Source organism: Rhinolophus sinicus, chromosome 10 (assembly GCF_057876585.1).
Source record: "Rhinolophus sinicus isolate RSI-liver-muscle chromosome 10, RSI-T2T, whole genome shotgun sequence".
In the NCBI taxonomy this organism is placed as follows: domain Eukaryota; kingdom Metazoa; phylum Chordata; class Mammalia; order Chiroptera; family Rhinolophidae; genus Rhinolophus; species Rhinolophus sinicus.
The window spans coordinates 6,843,800-6,869,082 of NC_142510.1; the positions used below are offsets into that span (position 1 = coordinate 6,843,800).

Sequence of the window (25,283 nt, forward strand, 5' to 3'; positions counted from 1 at the left end):
CCCCAAGTAAGCCCAAGAGTGTGTTTCATATACAGCGGTTGCTTCATAAAATGGGCTGAAATGAACAGAAACCTTGCTGAAGCAACTGCAATGGGACATAAAAAAAAAAAAAAAAAAAAAAAAAACAGGAAAAGATAGCCAAGAACGAAAATCTCCCTCCGTCCCCTCTATCCACGGCATGATATATCCCGTCTTCCTCTTGTACTTTTCCTAAAAAGTATCCTGGGAGGCCAGCAATGCTCACTCAGAGCATTCGTGATTAAAAATCCAGAGACTGCATCTTTTGTTCCTAAGTGCTTTTCTTAGCTTGACCTGATTTTGCTCCAAGGGTGAGGATTATAAGATCCCGTGGCATATTTGGGGCATTTTGGGATTCAGAGTCAAAGGGTAGGTAAATACTTGATCTTAGCCCCTGAGAAGTCAGGGCTTAAGGCTTGTCATTGGGTGATTGCCCAATTATAGGATAGGAAATTGATCTGTGTATCTGTTCCTTTTTTTTTTTTTCCCTTTGCACCCACCACCTCCTCCCTTTGGGTTTTAAGACTTTCTTTTAAATATAATAATTAAATGTGGAACATAGCTGCTGGAGATTTAGAGTCTGCTTGGCAATACATTAAAATCAATATTGTGATCCTAAGCAGGGGATTATTAAGATTACTTTGCATCACTAAAGGTTTTTTTATTATCCATATCAACACAACAGTTATTTCATAAATATTAAACATACCCAATCCCTCCTTATTTTGCTTTCATGCTAATGAAATTGAGAGTCAGCACAGACAGAGACATTATAAGGCAATCTATGATACAGAAAAGCTGAAAGAAATGAAACAGGAGGAAATACTATTGAGAAAAAAATCAACTGTGATTAAATTGGTGGACTGGACTTTGAAAACCTTGCTTTTGTGTGACATTTCATAATTTCCAGGTAGTGGTGGAATATGTATTTGTGATCTTTTAAATGTATGCAACCTCTCTTGGCACCTAATTTGGCATTTGCTAAACTCTGAAAACAACACTGAAGGTTTAGTCCACAAGAAATAAAACCCAATGAATTGACAAAGTAATACTAGCAATTACTTGAGAAATGTGTCCAGTATCGTATTTTGAGAGCATTCTTTCAACCAATTGTTATAGAGCACCTATATGCACCAGGCACTGAGATGCAGTGAGGAATAAGACACACAAGGTCCCTGGTCTCGCGGAACTGACATCTTGGCAGGAAAGACACAAAAGAAACAAGTCAACAAGACAATTTTAGGTAGTGACATGAGCTATGATGAAAACAAAGCAGTGACCGAATAGAGAGGGATGGTGGTGGGATTCTTTGTGTCTAGAATGGCTGATTTCTACAGGGAAGGCTTCTGGGAAGAGATAGCAGTTTAGCCAAGACCTACACGCTAGGAAGGGGTATACATCGCAATGATCTGGAGAAGGGTATTGCAGGCGGAGGGATGAGCGAAACTCAAGATCCTAAGGTAGAAGCCTTCCTGGCAGGTCCCAATGAGAGAAAAGAAACCTCTCTATGATAAAGTGAGTGAGACAAAGAGTAAGGGCGGAGCTCAGGCAGGTGATGTTGGACCTTGCAGGCATACGATAAGTTTAACTTATTAATTATTAATATTATCATTATTATTATTGTTGTGGAAATGAGCAATGGAAAGCTCAACTGGATGGTTTTAAGAAAGTGATGTAACGAACTGATATAGAGTGGTGTAATGAAGTTAAGGTGAAAACTCAAATGTCACTGCACCCCCCAAATTGCCCCACATCCAAATGCAAGGTGGGGACGCAGCAGCACTACATCTGGAGCTTGGATAATGGGCTTGTGGTCCTTGTTATGCCACTTAACCAGCTATGTGAGCTAAGACCAATCACAACCAGCTAAGGGCAGGGATTCACTAGTTTATTCACCAAACGTTTATTAATTGCCTGTTGTGAACTCAGGTCTAAACGCTGGGAATCAAGATACACACACCAAAAAATGGCATAATCCTAGTCCTCAAAGAGCTCACGATCTAGAAGGATAAAATCACAACAGAGTCAGTACATCTATGGATAGATTTGGGTATTCCTGGCTAAGGCGCTGTAATTCCAGGGGATTTTTGTAAGATTTAAATGAGACACACGCTTTGAAAACTGTGGGTAATTTATAAATGGTAGCTTTTGCTTATAGAAATTCGCATTCTTTCCATTGCAAGGGACAGAACCCCATCTGAAATTAAGTTTGAAAGAAAGCCATTGTCTTATGTTGCTGAAAACCCCGTGGCTTCAGATATGGCCAGATCCAGGAACTCAAATTCACTCTCTTCACCTCTACATTCTGCCTTTCTCTGCAATGTCTTTATTTCAGAGCACGTTCTCCCCTTGTAGTGGCAAGACAGCTTCCAACAGCTCCAGGTGGATATTCTAGCCTCCTAGTAACCCTAGCAGTGACTTTTCTCTTCAACAGTTCACCAACAAAGTTATGGACCTAGTTCATGCTGAAATAAAATACTTAGTTCACATAGAATAAATAATTCTATGACTGGAGATCATGTTTGTATCTATAAAGAGGTCATCATCAATGACAGAAACAAGATTCTCAGTACCATATTATGTGAAGATTTTTATAATTATATGCATGTACACAATAATTATGTAATTAAAATAATAATCAATGCGTGTTTTAAAGCAGTACCAGGATCTGAACCTAGCTACCTCTAAGCTGATTAGCAGAACAAAAATTTTCATAAGAAAGATTTTTTTAAACATGCTTATGCAATGTCCTTGTCAGCTATTATCAAAGAATTGTTTGACTGAGGACCTTCTTTGACTTTGAATATATGCACTCAATTTGTTTAAATAATGCCTCTGCCCAATGAGGCGCTTCCGCCTCCGTTCCTTGTTACTACTCAATAAAGGAAATCAAATACCACGCCCTTCCCTTGCACAACTTCCAATTCATGGGCTTTAGGAAATTCAATATGTTGTTAAAACGGCAAGGACATCTGAATATTTCAAAGAGCTTCCTTTGAATAATTGGTGAGGCATCAAACTAAAGCAGTGCTGCACCAGTAGCTATGAAATCTATCCCTTCTTTTATATCCTGAAGTCCATTTCAGAGAATGGCCCAGTCAACTGGTATTTGTGACCAGTAATTGTGTCCTAAATGGTCAATAACATTTTTTAACCTAACAGGTTTCATGGTTGTATCACATTAAGAAAACCATACATTTTCCTGGATCTCAGTTTCATTATTTGAAACAATGCAGAGAATGGGATGACTATAATCTCTCTACATATACATATATACATACACATATAGACACATATATGATAAGACCATTTAAGGAATGATCAGTGATTACTAAAAATGCAAATCTATGTTCTTGTTTTCAACTGACTGGAGGGAGAAACAAAAATGAGAATGGTGGAATAAACTTCTCATGACACTAGTTTCATTTCATTTAGGAACTGCATTTTATTTTGAGAACGATTTCTTAACTAAATGTTTGGTGCTAAAATGTCCATATCATGTATGAAACGATGGTGAGAGTATTTAGTAGTTACTTGTTTACCTAATTTCCTTTCTTGGCAAAACTGAAAGTTAGTACACTATGTTGGGACCTCATTTCTTCAGTTAATTTTAATTTTTAATTATCTTTGCAACCAAAAGTATGGTGAACCAAAGGCAAGATAATTCCTAAAGTTCCCTCCAGCTCCAAAATTCTATAAGATAAACTTTTCCTTCTGGGTGTTTTGAACTGAATAATCACATCCAGGGTGCGATTCAGCACCATGGACAGATCTCCGAGGAGCCGGTCCATCTCCCTGGACACAAGGTTAGATTTAAATGAATAAAATACTGGCTGTGCTTTGAGCATGGCAGTCTTCGCGTGAGCCCAACTCCAGGCCTAATACCTAACTTAATGAGTTTAAATCTTCATTTAATAAAATATTCAGATTATGATTACACTTAGTTTCATTAACTGCATTCTCAGACTAATGTGTTGGGATTTCCTTTTCAAATTGTAATTAACTTTCCTGAGAATTCTTATTGGGATTTTCTTTTCTTTTTTGGCAGTTTCCTAAAACATTATAAATTATTCTAATATATGTATTATGGTATTAAACTATGTTGCTTAATTTTATGCTGGCTGTTATATTTAAAAGAATAAAAATTGCAACACTAACCTTGAAGAGATGCAAGCTAACTGAGCTGTACGAGGTCTTGGAAAAGAAACTGTATTCAACGATCGATAGCTGGTCCTGAAGTTTTGATCTTCCTGTGTCAGACATGTCATTGTTATTTCCCTACCAAAAGCAGTGTGACCCTAACAAAATCCTCTTACCCTTTATACAATTTATATAAAACTAACCAGACCTGCAAGAGACATCTATATTCTAAGACAATCAAAGATGAGAAAAGTCAGGACATGAAAATTTTTGGTTTTCTTTCATTCCGATTCTTGGAAAGTTGTTGGGGGGGGGGGGGTATTTCTCTTCCAGAACAAAATATCAGCTTTTCAGGAAAATCTGTCCTACTCTCTCTTCCCTCTCCCTCAGCCTCAGGCATTTTAAAGAAGCCGCCTGCATGCTCCCATAGCATCTGGTATTTACTCCTATCCTGCTGCTGTGCAATTAATTACCTGTCCGCTCTTTCATCCCTGACCCCGCATAATAAACCCGACAGGACATTTCCTATTTTTGTCTCATTCGTCCTCATACCTCCAATGCCTAGCACATTGCCTGATACATAGCAAGATTTTAATAAACCCCAGTTGAACGTTGATTGATTACATGGAAATATTAATGACAAGAAAGCAAAGAATTGTCTAGAAATCTGAGTCCTCCAGGACAGAAATGGTGACTTTATCTCAGTCGGTCTATTTTCAAAGATGAAGGTAATCTAATATAGTGATTCTTAGTGGAAATCAATACATGAGGAGAAGAAGAGATAATCTGGTACATCACCCAGTGTGGGTCCTTGGGGACGGCATGAGAAAGGTCATGAATGAAATACAGGGTTTAAAACCCACATCTAGTGTCTGAACTCCTTACCAAACATCTCTGTGGCCTTGGGCAAGTTACTTAAACTCTCTGAGCCGTGGGTTCCTCCTCTGTAACATGTGGATGCAAATGCCTATTTCATTTATTTCCTGGAGTTGTGAGAAGTATAATGCATGCGCGTGGTAGGTCCAGAACAAACATGATTCTGTTTTATTTCTTCCTCTTTTTTTATCCACGCTAAGTGTCAGTCACATCATCGGCATGCTGCAACATTTAATCCTAATATATAAATAGAAATGCTCTCCCAAAGGAACTGTGTCCAAGGATAGGCTTTTCCTAGTATGGAAGGAACAGAACTTGGCATCTTTTAAACTAAACCAGACACTGTGATAAGCACTTCGGCTTTCTTTACAAATAGTGCTACAGCTGGTTGGAAGTACTTTGGAAAGGCAATGCAAATCTAATTAGGCAATGCCATGTGGCCAGCATTAGTAGCAATTTTTGAAAAGAGCCCAGGAGATGACTTCCAGAAAGTGGTGATTTTTTTTTTCTTTTAAGGGCTCTGTTTGCTCTGTTTCTGTTGCTTGCATATGGACACACACACACATACACACAATCTCACTTTCTGGATAGAAATACAAGACACGTTTGGGGCCATACCGATTGCTACTGGCCTGGTCTGCCAGGGTAAATAGAATATTAAAAATCAATATTTCCAGCAGAACAAAAGCTCATGTGTTTTAAATGGGAATACAAGAAAAACAGAAGACAGGAACAAATGGTGAAGAATGGGACAGCTGCTCCATTAGAGCTGTTTCCTTGAGAAGGAACTGACAGTTTCTTCAGATCTCATTTGCATCAAAAACATTAGTAGTAACAAACACACACACACAAATCGTGTTATCAGCTGACACCCAGAGTGAAAACATTTTCACTGTTGAAGACAACTGCACAGTGAATTCGTGGTGATATGTACCATTGTCCCCTGGTGAATGGACCACTTTACCACCAATGTCCCCTGATTCCACAAATAATAATAGTAACCACCAACATGTATGCTACCGGGCACTATGCTCAAGTTTGTGTTCATTCATTTAATCCTCACAACAATCTTGAAAGGGAAATGTTATTTTGCTCCCTTTATAGAAGGGGAAACTGAGATTCGGAGAATTAAATTAGTTTTTCCAAGACTGCACAGCTAGTAGGTGACCGAGCAGACACCCAGTCCAGTTATGCCTACTCCCAAGCCCATATCCCCCATTTCCTCACTGCACTGTCTCAAGGACATATGAGACATGTTTAGTGAGCATCACCCACATATCAGGGGCTCCCCTATAACGTGAGTACCTCAAGACAAAGCCAGAGCTCTCGGTCTAAGACCACACAAAGTCAATTCAGCTGAGCCTACAAACGGCTTTAGCTGATGCAGTATACATCCACCCCCTAACTCCTATGAACCCTATACCTCACTGACCCATGGGCCAAAACCATTGCAGTCACAGATCTTCAGATGTTGGTAGCTGAGGCTTCATAGAAGAGAGTTAAAGCCTCACATGAGTTCCCTCAAAACTCAAAATCTGCTCGTGGGTTCCACCAGGCTTCTTACAGAGCTTGGGCTAGAGATCCAATCATGTGTGCGTCTACTCGTTCATTCAGCAAACACCTGTTGCACGCTGCATAATGTCTAGGCACTGGAGATACAGGGATGAATAAAGCAAATGCGACCCTGCCCCCACCTTGCTTCTCAAGCATGGCCTTCTAGGAGGACCTGCCCCCCTACAGTGCTGACTGGGAGCCCTAAGACACTCCACCCCACCCAACGGATAGAATGGGTGGAGTCAGACAGCTGCCCCAGGGGAAGCCAGGCCATTGGCTGGTCAGAGGAAACCCATCCCACTTTGTCTCTCTGGATCATGTGGACTAAAGGACAGAGTGATTGACCACAGGAAGGACAGATAAGGCGGCGATGCATCTTCACTCACTCCACCTCCTGAAGCCGGTGTGCTGGTCCTGCGTCCCACCCTTCCTGAGCCTGGAATTCACCAGAAGACAACCACTGTGCATCCAGGCTATGGGGGCAGACAGACATGCGTTTGAATCCCGGCTCTTCTATTTATTACTATGGTATCAGGGACAAGTTAATTTTTAATGTTATTGTGGACATTTCCAAATACAGTGGTACCTCGGTTTTCCAATGTCTCCATTGACAAACATTTCGGTTTACGAACGCCATAAATTATATGGATCTATGCTATCATTAGATAGTAAAATTCATGCTAACTTTGCAGTTTTAGGGGTTGATTTTAAAGGTCTGGAACGGATTAATCCATTTTGCGTTACTCCCTATGGGGAAACCATGCCTCGGTTTTCGAACGTTTCAGAACTTGAACGGTCTTCTGGAATGGATTACGTCTGAAAACCAAGGTACCTCTGTATACACAAAGATAAAGAAAATAGGATACTGAGTACCCAGGTATTTAGTCATCCAGCTGCAATAATAATATTTTCCCCATGTTGTTTCATCTGCGATCCACCCCCCGCCCCACCCCAATTTTGTAGGTTCCTGGAGATTTTAAAAGAAAATCTCAGTCATCATGTCAGATGAGTTCCTTAACTTCCATGAATTTTCAGTTTTCTCCTTCATAAAACAGAAATAATGATACCTCTTCCATAGGCTTTTTCATTCATTGGACAAAAATTTATGGAGCTGCTGCCACGAGCCAGCCCGGTTCCTGCCGTGGGGGGTGCAGCTGTGACAACACACAGCAGTTGCTCTCGTGGAGTTTACAGTGTATGCAGTGGAAGAGGCATGAATCATGAGTGTGACAATTTCAGAGAGAATCAAAGTTATGATGGAAACAGTGGAGACATGGGGAACAAATAGTAGGTGACTTGGGAGCCAAAGAAGTGTCCTCTAAGGAAGTGGCAATGGGCATAAGCTGTGAAAGCAAGGAGGTCTGGGAGCAGAAGCGCAAGTGTCGAGACCCTGCCGCAGAAATGAGCCAGGCTGTTTGAGGGTTGGTTTGAGTACGAAATGAGCTAATCCATTCAAAGCTTCAGCATCCAATGCCTGGTACATAGCAAGGGCTCCACAAATACAACTTCTTATTCCCCTTAAGGGAGAACTCGTCACAAGACCCTAAATACACGGCAGTATATTTTGGAAACAGCTCTCTTTCCTAGGGTGCTGAGAGATCTCTCGATTCACATAGCATATCCTTTAATGCTTTCTACTCCTGGGGGAAGACGTCCCCGTCTGCAAACACCTGTACCTCAAGGAGAGGTCATGTAGTGTAACAGCGAACAACACTGACCCTGGGGTCTTACTTGCTCCACTGAAATCCCAGCTCCATGACTTAGTAGCTGTATGAACTCTGGACAAGCCACTTAACCTCTGAGTCTCAGTTTCCCAACCTTATGGTGGTGAAAATAATATTACCAACCTAATAAGGTTTTGACGACTTAATGGGTTGGGGGTTTAGAATGCTGTTTGTCTAAGTCGCTATTCACATTACACAATCTTACATATTTTATAGTCTCATATACTCATATCTATATTTACCCTTTTGCCTGCCCTGATTAGGAAATTCCCCACCCCACCCCCCATTGTTTTTTTAAATATTTGGGAATATCCCTGCCAGTATCTCCAAAAGTCATAGGACTTCCAGGTGCCTTGGTTAATATGGAGAAATGAACAGAAATCCATCTGGCCCTAGATAGGAGCCATACAACATCTTCAGAAACTAAACAATGAACCTGCTTTTCATCTGCCTCCTTCTTACTGGGGAATGGTCCTGGGGGAATAGGGGTGGGGTGAGGCTGGAATCGGGGCCTGGTCTTTCTGATGGCTTCTTTGTCCCGAAATAGGAAGTCAGCATTTTCCTCAGTTTGAGGTGAGATCTCACTTGCTCCGTTTATGCTGTAAAATAAACAGTGTAACATCAACCCGATTTCAAAGAGGGGCCGCATGTTTGTACGGACTGAAGGTACTTTGTCCCGTGAGTGTGAAACCACAGTCAGGATAGCCACTGGTTCCATTCCAGCACTGACCTGGTGAAAAATTTTATGTGGATGTTTTTATAGGCACTGGGAGAAACTTTTTATACTGTGGCAATAAAGGTGGTGTCCTAGCTGCCGACTTACTATTGTTTCTAGTCTTTACCACATCATGAAACACTACTGCATAACCAAAATCCGACCACCGAGGCTGCTGTACTAAATAGAATGGAGTTCTGGATTGGATCCGGGAACAGCAAAGAGATATTTGCGAAGAAACTAGTGAAATTCAAACACTGTGTCCAGTTGAGGTGAAAAGAATGTACTCCTGTTGATTCCTTAGTTTTGACATGGGTACCATGGTAACGTAAGATGTTAACATTAGGGAAAAGTGGGTGAGGAGCATACAGAACTGTGTGCTCCCTTTTTCATTTTTCCAAAATTCAAGTTTTTTTTTAAAGTATATTAACACAAACACGTTGAGAAGCGTTGCTCCAGGTTGTATCCTCGTATCCACAGCCCCACTCACATCTCCCCTTCTTACGACGGAAGGGAGCCTGTATTTACCCTGCACTCCCAAAAGGGGTGGCAGGCAGGGAGGCTGAGGTTGGGGAGACAGAGTATGTTCATAGCACTTGAGGACAAAATGTGCCTTCAAAAGCAAACTATAATTATACAGACGCCCAAGAGCATTTGCAGAAAATCACTGTCTCATCTGAATCTACATCCTGTTAATCAAAGAGGTCAAGGCCTTTTTGATTATCAGACTAAATATTTTTAGGCAATATCAGTGAATGCCTGGAAGGGACATGAGCAGAATCAGGAGAAGAAAAAATCCGTCTTCAGAGAGAGGCAAGTCCTGCCTATCGCAGGACAAATCAACCACAGGAAATTTATGCAGAAATGTTGGCCAAAATGTCCCCATACTGAAACTTTCTCCTCCCTATTTGACGCCACCCTAGTTCTTCTCCACAACCCTCTTTCTGAATGTCCAGATTTTAACACTGACTTTTGATTCTCTTCGCATTTGACCCCAGCACAAGGGCAAGCTCAGAACGTGAGTTAGCATTAGTATTAAGAAGATGAGGAGAGAGAAATAGATGGAAATGATTAACATATTATCTTAAAGGAATGTTGAGTGGATCGTTGAATAGAGATGAAAATGACATTTAAGTTGGGGGACTATTGAGTTCCCAGTCAAACCCGGTAACTTGGATGTCTAGTGAAGAACACCTTAAAAATGGCATGAACATGCCCCCTTTTGTATATTATAAGCAGACACATCTTTCTTTCCATGTTTTCTAATAGTACATGTTTCTAGCTCCTGGAATGTCCAGAAGAGGCTTTTATATTCAATAGGTGCTTTCTACTTCTGGCACTAAGGGCTGGTCTCGCTTTCCAATCATCAGACTGAATTCCTTCTCTCCTAGTCCTCTATTGATGAAAGCGAGCTCTGCTCTCTGTTTGGCTTCTTGAATCCCTAATAATTGATAGATATCAGTCATCTAGTCCTATCCTCTCAATGAACTCTGAAAATCGTTCCTTCTTCTGAACATGCCACTTTTCCCCTGTGTCTATCATACATAAATAGCTCCTGAAAATCAATAAAAAGACAAAGCCATCATGAGGAAACCTATCATTACTACCAACTAGTGAATTAGTTGTATAGACTTACTAATATAAATCTGTGAAAAAGCTATATGCTTATTTCCCAGATATTCCCAAGCATTCTAGGAAATAAGGATTAGATCAACCTAGCAGGATTATATGATATTAACATCTGCGGAGAATTCCATTACACCTGGAATTCTCCCTTGCAGTTCACCAGGAATGCTCTGGTTTTATTCCACCCACTAGAATATTACAAGGCACATTTCTTTTTTCTTGGTATAAAAGATCAATGACCCCTGAGACACAGATACAGAGTAAAAGCAAGTATCAGAAATAAATCAAGTTAGTCTGCCACAAGAGACGTCTGAATTATTCGGTGCCTGAACACCCATCTCTAAGCAGTGTATTTTTTTTCAGTACAACATTAAACAAAAGTCACTCAGTAAAGCAAGATTCCTTAATGTACCCTGCCCTTTGCCTGATGGAATGAAAAAGCTTGGGTGAGTTCAGTGAGTTAGCTATTCCCTGTGACTGCTGATTCAAACATCATCCTAAAGATTGAAACTTCAAATGAGAACAGGGTTAACAGTCACCTTTGATAGCCAGGGACTCCCCCATTTCACCTTTGTCTACTCCCCACGATCACATTCACTCACTTAGGATGGTTAGGACTCACACGCATTTCAGTTCAACTTATTTCCCAGAGCCATCCATCTAAAAGACAATGTGCTTGTTTCCATCAACGCCAGAATGGCTCACAGCAGTTGCTGTGTCAGAGTTGGTGAAATACACCATATCTTTCAGGGCTGGGAGATTTGGCCATAAAACTTCCAATTGCTGGTGTAGTTTGTTCTCAAATGTGGCTATTTCTCATACCCTTTTATGACCTGGTTCATAAATATATAATGTTGACTTCTTTAACCCAATGAAACCTAAAACTTGATGCCCATTTTCAAACCATATGAATACTGACTTCGGGAACATACTGCGACATTTCCAAGGCCATGAGAAATGACCACTGTGAAGACTCAGAGACTTTGCGTCACCCATGTCAAATTCCACAGAATTCCTGTACCCTTGGAGCACAAAAAAATTGCAACCAAACAGTTCAAAATGATGATTCAGCAAATAAAACACCAATGCAACCCCTGGTGGAACTTCAGCCAAGACGACCCAGACTATAAAACGTTCAATGGCAGAACTGTTTCTATTTTGAAGAACCTCCAGCCACAACTAAATGCATCCTTTAAATTGTCTGGCTTTTGTTATTTTAAACCAAACCCTCCGCATTACTCTAATGTGGGGGTTACTTGAAAACATAATTGCTGGGAATACCCAGAGGAGTATGCTATTGTCAAAAACTAAACCATCTTGTTTTTCCCACTCCCATTAGTCAGTACATCAGATCCATAATGTATGTTGCATACACAGACCGTTGAAGGGAAATAAAATCTTTGGGAGCATACCAAGATCCCCAAGCATGCTCCATCCGCTGCTGGAGAACACCTATTGAAACACAGTAACCAATGCAGCTCTTTTTGCTACTGTTGAATCACATATACTCAGCCTGAAACAACAAAACCAGAACTCACTCCACACACAAAGGCGCTCCTGTGTACACGTATGCACATGTACATGTACGTACACACATACACACACACACAAAATAGTTTGTGGATTCTTTTTATGAAACTCTAGTTTTATGAAAAATAGATCTAATTCTTCTGAACTAGTATCAATTCATTGAAAATAGTATGAAACCTAAACGTCACAACTGGTCTACCTCAGGAGGCAGACAGATAAGCAAATGGACCGCTGGTTAACTGATTGATAAACCAAGATGAACCAACCCAATGGGTTATTGGCTAACAGATTAACTATCTAAGATGAACCAACCAAGCAATCAATTGGTTAACTAAGTACCCAACCATGATGACTCATCCAAGGGGGCCATTAGTTAACAGGAGAACCAGCCCTGAGAAACTAACCAAGTGGATCACTCTTTCACAGAGAAACAAACCAAGTGAACTCTGACGGTGCCAAACACAGTTTCCTCCAGGGAAGACGAAGTAAAACGTCTAACTAGTCAATGAAGAGAAACTCTTCATGAACGCAAACACACAGCTTGAACGCTGGAGGTGTGACCACCGCCAGGCTCGCCATGTGGGACTGGAAATGGATCGCGCAGCTCTACTTACGAAGGTTGTTCACGGGGGTTCTGGTATCCATGTTCTCATAATGCTGCACGTGGACGACGATGTTGAGGTCTCTCTCCATGTGGTCCGTGTTGCAGTGGCCCTGGGGCCTCATGACGTCTGCAAGGGCCCTGAAAGAAGAAAGAGTTGAAATCTGTTCATCCAGGACACAATGAACGGCATCCGCTGTCCTCTGGGCACAGTGCTTGGGAACAAAAGGCGAGGCCCCTTACTCCCTGGAGCCACCATTCTGGTTAGAGGTGGGAGCGGAGGAAAGACACAAGCAAGCAAGTAAGCTCACTGCAATGAGAGGCTATAAAGGCTTCATGTAGAACAGCTGCCATGTTGCCCACCACAGCTGTGTAACAGCAGTATTACCCACGTCAGAGCTGTTGAAAAGACCAAAGGATGACTAAACCTAATGTGCACACCATATATTTAATGCCCCCAATATCTAACACTCGATACCAATGCTTCATGTACAGCAATGGCCCACGGTTAGTAACAAATAGCATTTACTGAGTACTTACCGTAAACCAGGCACTATGTTAACTCAAGTAGGCAGCATACACACACCTTAGGAAGATTGCCACTTCTTTGCGGGTAAGTAAACAAAGGCTGTCATGCGGGGCGGTCTGCGGGGTCCCTGCTCCCGCTCCCCACACAAGAACGCAGGATATGGTGAGGCCGAAAAGGAACACCCACGGAGCCATAGGTAGGGGAGTCATACCACTATATTCTCGCTGGCGGCACTATACTCTCAATGGAGGCTGGATTCACACTGTCCGCAAACCGCCATCCACGCTTGCCAGCCCAGCCGCCATCTTCTTGCTAGCCCCCATTCTTTTTCCTCTCTCTGCTAGCGTAGCCACAGCAGTTATATTAGTGGCCATTGGCTCACTGGTTACAGCTGACGGCCAACTAGCCACAGCTGATGGCCATGCAATCACAGTTGATGGCCATTTACTACGTGAGCCAGCACCTGTCTATGTGAGGCTGAGAGCCTGGGACTGCTTTTTGGGGTTTGGCCCCATACTCCACCCCTACAGGCTCTCGCCTCACAATCTACGCGACAAGCATCTTCCGCGAGGGGCCCTGTGCGAGGAGCCTGGGGGTGAATGCAATATCCTGGACACAGCCAGGCTCTCTGGGCACAGCTAGGGTTTCTCAGGGCACCACCAGTACTTCTGGGCACAGCCAGACTTCCTGGGCTTCTTAGGGTACCACTAGTTTCCCCAGGCACAGCTAGGGTTTCTCAGGGCACCACCAGTACTTCTGGGAACAGCCCGACTTCCTGGGCACAGCCAGGGTATCTCAGGGCTCAGCCAAACTTCCTGGACTCAGCCAGGGCTCTCAAGGCACTGCCACTCTCTGTGGGCACAGCCACACTTCCTGGGCTCGGCCAGGGCTCTCAGGGCACTGCCACTCTCTCTGGGCCTCTCAGGGTACCCTGCTGGAATAACAGCGACTCACAATCAAGGTGCTTACATATTCTCAATGGCGGCCAGTCAAGACACAAAAGCAAATATCCCCCAGTTCCACTACATGGTGGTATGTTCCCAAACAGTCAAGTTGTCCATTAAATTAGGGATGGAAGGCAATTCCCCTGTCGTGCGGGGGACCCTGCTCGCTGCGCCATTTGTCATACGGGGAGGCCGGCGGGGTCTCTGGTCCCGCTCCCCATACAAGAACACAGGACATGGTGAGCAAAAAGGAACACCCACGGAGCCATAGGTAGGGGAGTCATACCACTATATTCTCTCTGGCGGCACTATACTCTCACTGGAGGCTGGATCCACACTGTCCGCAAACCGCCATCCACACTTGCCAGCCCAGCCGCCATCTTCTTGCTAGCCCCCGTTCTTCCTCTCTTCCTCTCTCCTAGCATAGCCACAGCAGTTATATTGTGGCCAATGGCTCACTGGTTACAGCTGACGGCCAACTAGCCACAGCTGATGGCCATGCAATCACAGTTGATGGCCATTTACTACCTGAGCCAGCACCTTTCTATGTGAGGCTGAGAGCCTGGGACTGCTTTTTGGGGTTTGGCCCCACAAAGGCTCACAGAGGTGAATTAACCTGCTCAAGGTCACACTGCCCGTAGGGAGTAGCGCAGGGATTTGAACCTGAGTCTGTGTTCACAGCCCCGTACCTGGTGTGCGCTGGGTTCCCGTTACCTATGGAGGATTTGGTGTGATCCATCCACACCCCAGGCTGCTGCTGTTCTTAATGAGTAGGGATGGAGGGAAAGCATAGAACCTGAGGCACCTGCTGTGTTTCGGGCACTTTCCATTTATCATCATGGTTAATCCCCTTGACACTCACCCAAGGGTTAATATTCTTATCACTATTATATTATAAATAAGGAAACAAGTTGAGAGGTAGCCAAGTGATGGTTTTAACTTCCCAGGGCTGCTGTAACAAAATACCACACACTGGGTGACTTTACACAACCAAAAGTTACTGTGTCGCAGTTCTGGAGGCTAGAGGTCCAAACTCGAGGTGTTAGCAGGGCCACGCTCCCTCTGAAACCTGGCGGGGAACTCTCTGCCTCACTCTAGCTTCCGGGGGTTTGCTGGCAATCTTTGGCATTCAGGGGTTTGTGGGTGCGTCACTCTAGTCTCAGCCTCCATGCTCACAGGGTGATTTCCGTCTTTACATGGAAATTTTCTTACAAGGATGCCCGTCACAGGGGCCCACTCTACTCCAGTTTGCCCTCATCCAAACTACATCTGCAATTATCCTATTTCCAAACAAGGTCACACTTGGAGGACCAGGGGGGTTAGGACTTCAATATGTCTTTTTTTGGCAGGGACAGAATTCAACCCATAATAGTGGCCTTCCCAATTACATGTAAGCTTAGGAAAGAAGCTCAGCATTAGCACACAAAACAGAGTAAAGATAATTGTCAAACAGACATTGCACTTATTTTTTCAAACAGATATTGCACTTATTTTTCACCAACACATATTTTTTCTCTTTACCTACCCTCCACCGTGTGTTTACGTAGATATATGAACATCCTCAAAAGATACATAACATTGTAGTTATGATTGCGTGTGTGTCTTTTACTCACTTGCAACTGCGGCACAGTATTTCAACCTATGCAACCCCCATAGTTCATTTACCTGCAGACAGGATAGTCTCAACATCCATCAGCTAGTAGGGCGGAGACACTGACTAATCAGAATGGATGCCCTCTGTAAACACCCAGCTGTTTCATACTGCCAATTGCCTTCCCTAATGTGGGCGGGCCTCGTCAATCAGTTGAAGGCCCGAATAGAACAAAAGGCTGACCCTCCCCCAATAAGAGAGAATGTTCCTACCTGATGGCTTTCAAACTGCAAGTCACCTCTTCCTGGTTCTATGTAGTCTGCTGGTCTTTGGACTCAAACTGGGCCATGGGCTCTGCAAATTTTGGACTCGTCAGTGGCAGTTCCATATGAGAAATAACGTGTGTGTGGGTGTGTGTGTACATACACTAATTCCCTATAGGTTCTGCTTCTCTGGAGAGCCCTGAATAATACAGGTAACTTATGGAAGAAACTACACTTTTCCTTGATAACCCTTAATCCATTTCAGAACAACTATGTTTATTGCCATTTGTGAGGGCAAAGCTGGCTGAATATGGGCAAATCCATAAACTGCGACTTAGTACCAATGTACTTGTAGATTTCTTTGTATGTTACCTGTCTCGCTATTTGACTATGGAGGGCGGGAATTATCTGTACTATTCACTGTTCTGTGATAGCTCTCAGCACAGTGCTGGGTACATACCGTAAGTACCTATTGAATAAATACCTATTGCATGAGACTATGAATGGGTGAATTGAATGAATGAATGAATGAATGAGATACTTTCTTATGTCATGCAAACCCGGATGTCAGAAACCGGAACTCTTCTGTGCCAGATTCTATTCGAGACACCCGGCTAGAACTGTGGGTGAAACTGTTGGTGGCCTTGCTCTCCTTGCTCTGGACGGTCGTGGAAGGAGACAGATAATACACTAGTAAGACAGTAAATGAGTAAGTTCATTTTAGACAGTAATGTGAAATGAAGCAAACAACACTGAGCGACAGGCAGGAGGGGATTAGGGACAGCGGTAACTCAGCCGGGGTGGTCAGGGACAGCTTCTCAGAGAAGGTGACATTTGAGCTGAGGCCTGAGGGACGAGGAGGGGCCAGCCACATAAAGTCCAACGGGAGAGAATTTGAGCCAAGCCACCACAACAGCTCCAAGGTGGCAATGAGCTTGGCCTATTTAGGGAACAAAAAGAAAAGGCTGCGTCCCTTTTCTTTCCAATTACAGTGAGCAAATAAAGGACCCCAACATTTCTGAATAGAATTCAGTGTCCCAGCATCTTCCTTCACAGCTTCCAAGGGGCCCCAAGGTCTAAACTATGTTCTGACTCTTAAACACGTGACTAGGATTCGTAAGCATTTCCTCTTGCACCAGAACCATCATTTACTTTTCAAGATCGCAAGAGCCAGGGGCACGCGATAACTTTCTGGATTAGTGGTTACACCAGTGTGGACATTTGTCAAAGCTCATCGAACTGTACACTTAAAATGTGTAAACTATACCCCAATGAAGGTGACTTTTAAAATTCAAGGACTTAGTGCCCGGAGAGAAGCAAACATATCCTGCAAAGAAAAATAATTTGGAGACTTTTCCATGGCTAATAGTATATGCATGCATGCGCTCCCCCAGCCTGGGAGCTGATTGAAGCCACAGGGTAACCTCAAATGTATCAGAAGAGGAGGAAGTAGAAGGGAAGTTGGAAGAAGAGAGAAAAGGCAAGAGAAGGGGGGACATTTATGATTTGATGCCATTTCTTTGCAAAGGACTCCCGCTCTCCTGAAGTGCGTTTGAAAAACACACAGGACACTGTGCTACCGTGTTTCCCTGAAAATAAGACCTCGCCGGACAATCAGCTCTAATGCGTCTTTTGAAGCAAAAATTAATATAAGACCCAGTCTTATTTTAGCATGAGACCAGGTCTTATATAACACAATATAAGAACTGGACTTATATTAATTTTTGCTCCAAAAGATGCATTAGAGCTGATGGTCTGGCTAGGTCTTATTTTCAGGGAAACAGGGTATGTAACTTGCCGCTTGGATTTCTGATTCTGTTTGAAGGTGGGAAAAAATAATGTCGTGTGTTCCCTGCTGGCTGCAAGGGTAGAGAGCTTCAAACACGCCTTCCTGCCCCCGAGGTCATTTCTCATCAGCGCCTCCGCCAAGAGAGCTGGCCCTGCCAAGGGCAGAGGCAGAACACACTGTTAGTCTTGCTCTTACAGCCGCTCCTTGAACTGGACCCAAGGATGTGCTGGAATTTGCAGGGCATGGAGCCCTCTGTGATCTGAGACGCCTGAAGTCCTGCACGTTTGTGCTCCAAGGCAGTGCAGCCTAGTGGTCAAGGACCTCTGCTCTGGCCTCACACTGCTTGAGTTTGAAGTCCAGCCCCTCCACTCACCAGGGGGGTTTCTTCACCCTCTCCCAAAGCCATGTGTGCTTCTTAAAAGGCAGACTGTCATCAGGCCCATCTCCCTGGGGAGCGACATGAAATTAACTGGGAATTTACACGCAAGCCTCAGGCAGAAGAGCAAAGCCAGCAAAGGTTTCTTCAACATGATCTAGGCCAACACTTTGTCATGCATTTATGCATTTATGGAGACGGAGACCTCCTCTCCCGTCCTGAACCTGCCACCCTCTCCTGCTAAGAGTAAGTGCAAGTCTGGAGAAGTTATGAGATTTGGCCAATGTCACGCAGCTAAATATACACAGCAGAGCAACAGCAAGGTACTGAGTTCCAGACTACAACATTATCCTCTTCAGTAGACAAGGGCTAGGAAATTCTATTAATAAGGATGATGATAAAAGGGGAATAGTCACTCAACAGTGACCCTGTGACAGGCCTGTGCTAAGAGCTTTCCAAGCCCAGTCTCAGTGAATCTTTATACAGGCCTATGACATAGGGATCATCATTATCTCTTAAGTTCTTATTCTTACAGATAAGAACTTAAGACTCAGATCAGAGAGGTGAAGTAAGTTTCCCAAAGTCACACAGCTATTAAGTGGCAGAGCTGGGATTGAATCTGGGGCCAGTGGCTGGAGCCCATGCCGTTCAGATCAACCTAACTGCCTCTCTAGGGATTGCAGATCACATTATTAAGTGAATTGCGTGGGGGTGGCCACTGAGGTGAACTTGAGAGCTTCCTAAATGGGGCAGTCAGCAGTCAGTAGCAATCAATAGTTGCCATGCGAAAATGCAGTGTTGCCAGATCTACCAATCTCTCAAGAGAACTCAGACATCTGGATTTCTGTGTGAACCTTCCCAGGTTTTAAACACTGGCAATGGGTTCTAAGTTGGTTTTAAAACACTGCATATAATAGAGACTAAAGAGAGTTCACAGCCAAATGCAGTGAGCCTTGACTGGACCCTGCTTTGAAACACTGAGCTCTAAAAGACATTTTTGGTATGACTGGGAAAATGTTTATATGATTGGACATTTGATGATACTGTGGAATCGTTGTTGTTTTTCTTGGGTGTGACACTGGAATTGTGTGATTTGGGAGCCCTTGTTCTTAGGAGATCCATGCTGAAGCATTTACGGACAAGGTGCCACATCTACAACTTATTTTCAAATGCTTCAGCCAAAAAACAAAGAAAAAAGAGAGGGAGGGTGGGGAGGAGAAAGGAATATTTAGAGAGAAAGAGAGACAAGCAGCAATAAAGCAAATATGACAAACTACTAATAACTGTTGAATATAGATTAGTAGTTCTCAAGTGAGGGTGATTCTGCCCCAGATGACATCTGGCTATGTCTGAGGGCATTTTTTACTGTCACAACTGGGTTGTGTGGTGGATGCTACTGGCACCTAGTGGGTAGAGTCCAAGGGTGTTGCCAAACATCCTTCAGTGCACAGGACAGCCCCCAACAGCAAAGAATTTTCCAGCCCCAAGTGTCAATATGGCTGAGGGTGAGACACCCTGGTCTAGAGCTACTGAAGTTCCTTGCGATTATTCTTTCAAGTTTTTTGTATGCTTACCATGTTTCACCGTAAAAAAAAAAAAATGAAGGAAAACTTAAAAATAAAAAAATAAGAAGACATAAACAGCTATACCTTGCAGACCAAACAACATATGTCTGCAGGGTTGGGTCCCCATAGCTGGCCATTGGTAGTCACTTCTCCCGATAAATCATGGTTGAATGTAGCTGCTGCAACAGCTGCTGAGTGAGCACCTGTACAGTTCTTACAATGTCAACTGCAAGGCCCCACCCCCACCCCCACCCTCCTGGAATTACTGTCTTTCTCCTACTTTCTGTCCTCATCAGCCCAAAAGGAAGCAGGCAACACGCCTAGGACGCTGAGCCTGAAAACTGACATTACAGAGGCCTCTTCTGGGAAAACACAAGCGCACTGGTCACCAGGGGCAGTCTGTGACACGGAGCAGCAATGTGCTGTTAAGTCTTGGGAAGGGAGGTGCTTTCAGGGAAGATGAGAACAAACCCTTCATCTCAGTGACCCTCACACCCCGAGACAAAACAAATGAAGAAGCGTGGCCAGCACACTAATTTCACCTGGAAGCTACCTTATCGCCTCTCTGAGCCCAAGCTTGGCAAGCCGGCCCCACCCAAGCATCCCTGACACCTTAAAGGCTAAAGAGCCCATTGCTCTGGCTGAGACTAGAAACAGTGAACGGCATAAGCTATGCAAGGTGCACCTGGAGGGTACTTGGGGCAGCCCTAGCACCGCAGAAATACATACAAAGGCTACCTACTACGTGCAGAAAACAAGCAACAGAATGTAAATAAGAGCTACCTTGGATTGATTCATCCATCCCCCAGCCCTGAAAAACATTCCCAAACCCAAGAACAGTCTTATAGTGCGGGCCACTTTTTATCAGCCATTGGAGAAGGTTATTAAAATGCAGATTTGGGGGTGGGGGAGGCCCATCCAGACCTCTCGATTTAGAATCTCTCTGGATAGAACTCAAGAATGCATTTTAGGAAGCTCCCCCAAACTCTCATGCTCACTCCATCTGAACACGTCTACCCCAGACACAATGGAAACCAGAGGACTAGGTAGGGCACAATCTTCTAACTATGACCTTGGACAAGCCATGCAATCTGAGCCACGAGTTTCTCCTCTGTGAGTGGGAATTCAAATAGCACCAGTGTCATCGGGTAGTTGTGAGAACTAAACAATGCTTACACACACACACACACACACACACACACACACACACACTCGTGCAGTACCTGGCACCCAGAAGTGTGCTCAACAAATGTTACTTTTTTCCTTCACAGTGATTGGCTGTAAAGCCTGGCGAGCTTTACAAAAGTACAGCCGCTCAGGCCCTCCCTCTAAAGATTTTAATTAACAGTCTATGGTGAGCCCTAGGGTGACTGTTGTTGTTGTTGTTGCTGCTAAGCATTCTAGATAATCCTAAACAGCGGTCAGAGTTGAAAATGACACCTTGGAAGCTGACCGTAAAAATCAACTCTTCTTTGTCTTTGGGTGTATGTACTTGCACTCTGTCCTGGAATTCCCAAAATGTGTACAAGGCAAGCCAGTGTTGAGGCTGTTACCAGAGGACTGGATGCGGGGCTGCAACCGGCTGGGCTGCAGTGATTCGTTTTCCCCTGAGGGAGCTACCAGGGGGCAGTGCCAGGAAGTTGAGCCCCTGCTGGGCACTAGGGTACCTGGTGGAGTGCTGTCTCCACAGGAACAGCAATTCTAGGGGCGCCTGAAGCTACCTCTCCCAGAGGCGCTCTAAGGTTAGCTTTTCTCCCACCTTCCCATCTCCTTCCCCCTCCAAAAGCCCCACCACCACCACCACCACCACCACCACCACCGAAGGTTCCTTTTAAGCGCTGGTTTGTAAGGAAAGTGCTCCGTCAAGATTTCAGCAGAGGAAGGAATCTGCAAGGCAGCTTACCTATCCCTGGGCAAATCTCTCCCTACCTAGGAGAGGCTCACTGCTGCAGTCCCGTTTCTTTATCTTAGCCTCATCTTAACACCGACCCTGGGAATCCATGGCGATGGCGGAGACTGCGGGAAGTGAAACCACCCGGCCACGGGTGGGGGTGGTGACAGGGCACCTTGGGGTGGCAGGAGACGGGCAGGGCCACCGCTGCACTCTTTTAGTAGGTCAGGGATTCCTGAGTCCCCTCGGAGCTTACTTCTATGCGGCAAGACCCCATCATCCATCCACACTCCCTGCTGACCCAAACCGAGAGGAACTTCCTCACTTCGACCCCCAAATCCTGCCCCTCCGGAAGAAAAAAAAAAGTCATCGATCCTCTGTGTATAAATAGAAAATAATTACTAGTGAGGTAGTGATGTTCCTTCGCCTATTTTTGCTGGGTCTCTTTGTTCAGATTTTTTAGGCAGGCGCCCAGAGCGCGTGCATAACACACGCGCACACACAGGCTCTCGGCGGAAGTGTGGTTTCAGTGTTTGTATGTGGACAGGGGACACATGGTGACTGCGTTGGCCTTACTCAGAAAAGAGGGTAAAGCTTGGCCCCAGCCATCCAGATGTTCGCAGGCCGCCTGTCGCTCTTCAACCCTCCCGCCCAACCTCACACCAACAACCCCTGGCCTGTTCCGGGTCTGGGGCTGCGTCCTCGCCGCTGCGTCCTCGCCTCCAAAGTTACTGGGTTGTGAGAATCAATTTAGACACTTAAAAAAAAACAAGCAAAAGGCAAATAGCTCCATTAATCCCCAAATGCCTTCTCCCATCTGCTGCGCCTTGCTCGTGCTGGGACTTGCATAATGAATTAAGCAAACGGGAAAGTTGATGAATCAGGGTGTCTGGGGGGTGAGGGCACGTGGGGCGGGGGCTCAGGCCCCTGAAGTCCACGCCAGCCGCTTCAAGGGGCGCAAGGAGAGGTAGCGACAGGGGGGCCGGGCGAAGGAGTTAAGAGGGGCCAGGGGCAGCCGATGTCCAGATTGCAGAGACCTGGCAGCTCAAGGAGGCGGCAGCTCCAAGCAAGGCTTTTGTTCTCACCCTCCCCGGGCTCTCCACCTCCTTCGCCTCCTTTTAGCGAGCCGTACGAGTTGCAGGCGGCACACACTCCTTCCCTCCCTCCCTCCCTCCATCACACACGCGCGATGGGGCTCACACACGCCCCCCTTCCCTTTCTGGCTCTCCCGCTGGCCTCTGTTTACCGAGAAGCTAGAATCTGGAACCCGAGGGTGGACCCCTCCCCAAAACCCAAGACTTAAGGGCCTCGGGCTCAAGTCCGCTTTAATCCTCGGCGGAGGAGGAGAGACAGACGCAAGGAGGGTGAGGGACAGCAGAGACCCCCACCCACCCAAACACACACACACAAGCTCATCTCCACACCTGTGCGGGGCCCAGCGCCCCCTCTCCGCGCTCGGAACCTAAGTTGGCTTCTCCGGTGACATTCCACCGTGACATCCCCCGGCGGAGAGGATGGGGGTGGGGGCGCCATTGCCTGGGGAAGGTGGAGAGGGGAGCAGAGGGAGAAGAGCACCCTGAGGGGAGGACGAGGGGAGGCAGCCCACCTGGACATGTGCTCCCTTTGGGGCCGGTGCGCTTTCTCCAGCCCCAGCTTCGTGAAGATGCCAACGAGAACCATGACGGCCACCACCCCGCAGATGATGTAAACGATCAAGTTGGTCTTGTCCTTGGTGGGGTCGTGCAGGGGGTCGTCCTTGCGCGCGGGGGGCTTGCCGGTGTTGAGCCAGAGAGGAGTGTCGTAGTTGGTGCAGGTGCTCTGGTTCAGTCGCCGCTTCTTAAACGTGCAGCAGAACCGGAAGCCACAAGTCCCGCAGCAGAAGATGAAGTCGCCCGAGCTGCAGTTGAACGGCGGGTCCCACTGGCCCATGACATCGAAGTAGCCCCGGCAGAAGTCCGGCGTGGGCGCCCGGGTCGGGGGCGCGTCCGAGACCCCCACGCCCTCGCCCGCCTCTCCGGAGGCGGCCCCGGAGCGGTTGCCCCCCGTCAGCACCACCACGCCGCCCAGCTGCGCCAGCTGCCCGAGTCCCGCTCGCTCCTGCGCCCGGCACACGCGGGCGCACAGCTCGGCGAGGAAGCAGCCGAGGAACAGCCGGAGGACGCGGCGCATCGTGTCTCCCAGCCCGGACTCGGCCGCTCGGCCACCGCTGGAGCCACTGCAGCCGCCTCTTGAGGCGCGGCCGAAGCTGCCGAGGCTGCTGCCAGGGGCTGCGAGCCGCCGCGGGCCGCACATGCAGGGAGCGGCGCGGGGCGCTCGGTGGTCGGCGGCCACTGCGCTCGGCTCAGCCCGCGTTCGCCTCCAGCGCGCAGCGCGTGGAGGGGCTGGCCGGGGAGGAGCGCGCCGGGCGGGGCGGGGGGAGGATGCGCGGGGGCAAGCGCGGAGTGCAGGTCCGGCTGGCTCTAGGGGGAGGCGGGGGCCGGAGAGCAGGGACGGGGAACAGTCGGTCTGTCCGAGCCTCCCCTCCGCGGGTGGCTGGGGACTCACCGCCCAGCGCCTGCTCGCAGGATCCCTCTCACCTCTTCAGCTCGCTAAGTGCGCTGGAGAGAGCGAAGCGACACTTGTGGAATGAAGGGAGGGCAGGAGGGAAGGGGGAGGGGGAGGAGGGCGGGCAGAGAAAGCGCGGAATGCAGGGGGGCGGGCACTAGCTCGAGAGGGGCGGGGGCGCTGGAGGTGACTTGGGCGGGCGGGAGCGAGTTGGGGGGCGTGCAGAGCCGAGCCAGGATGGCGGGCGGGCAAGAGGGAGCTTCGCGGCCGCGGAGGGAACAGCTCGGATTTCCCGGCAGGTGGAGGACGACGGCGGGACCTCCCGCGCCCTCTCTGGGCGCGAGGCGCGGCTAAGACCTGTTCCCGGCGCAGAGGCGGCTCCGCCCGTGGCTTTTTCGGGGATGCGGACGCAGGAGCTGCGGCTCAAACCCGCCCAACAGGGAAAGGGTGACTCGGAGGCGATAGGGACAGACTAGGCAGCTTCCACGCCAAGACAGACTGAGGCGCAGTCGGATCTGGACCGCCCCTCCCAGGTGCGCGGGGCCACCTTGTCCTTCCCCCTTCCAGCCAGAAGCGTCACCCGATGGCTCAACTCCTTGGGCAGAGGCGAGGACCAAGGCTGAGCTGGGAAGGCTGGGTGGGAAGCCCTTGGGCCCAGGGTGAGCGAGCACCCACTGGAGAGGGGCTTGGGCTGAACTAAAGTAGAAGAAGCGCAGGAGATAAGGAGAGGCAGCCCACAAGGCCGAGGCAATGACATGTTTCGGGAGGTCTTTCCTTGGGATTCTCCCAGGCCCCCGGACCTGCCACTTTCTGTCCCTCACGGCCCTCGCAGCATTCCCTGCACTCCACAGGAGGGCACACGGCGGTGCGTCTCTGCACGCCCAGATCTGGTGCAATGCAAGGCCTGGGCACCCAGTCTCAGCCACCCTCCCAGACCTGGAGCCCGCGCATGGGTCCCCGGAACCGGCTGGCCCCTGTCCCCACCGAGACCCCCAGGACATCCTCAC

At 46.8% G+C, this 25,283-nt stretch overlaps 1 protein-coding gene across 2 annotated transcripts in view; it reads right to left on the bottom strand.

Moving 5' to 3' along the window:
- Positions 1-24,335, bottom strand: part of SHISA9 (shisa family member 9) — a 222,949-nt gene extending 198,614 nt beyond the window's left edge. For both annotated transcript variants that reach the window (XM_019750675.3, XM_019750674.3), the window contains exons 1-2: positions 23,339-24,335; positions 12,798-12,925 (exon numbers count right to left, since the gene is read on the bottom strand). In XM_019750675.3, coding sequence (XP_019606234.2) covers positions 12,798-12,925; positions 23,339-24,024 — 814 coding nt within the window. In that variant the 5' untranslated portion in view covers positions 24,025-24,335. The remainder of the gene's footprint in view (positions 1-12,797; positions 12,926-23,338) is intronic.
- Positions 24,336-25,283: the final 948 nt, after the last annotated feature.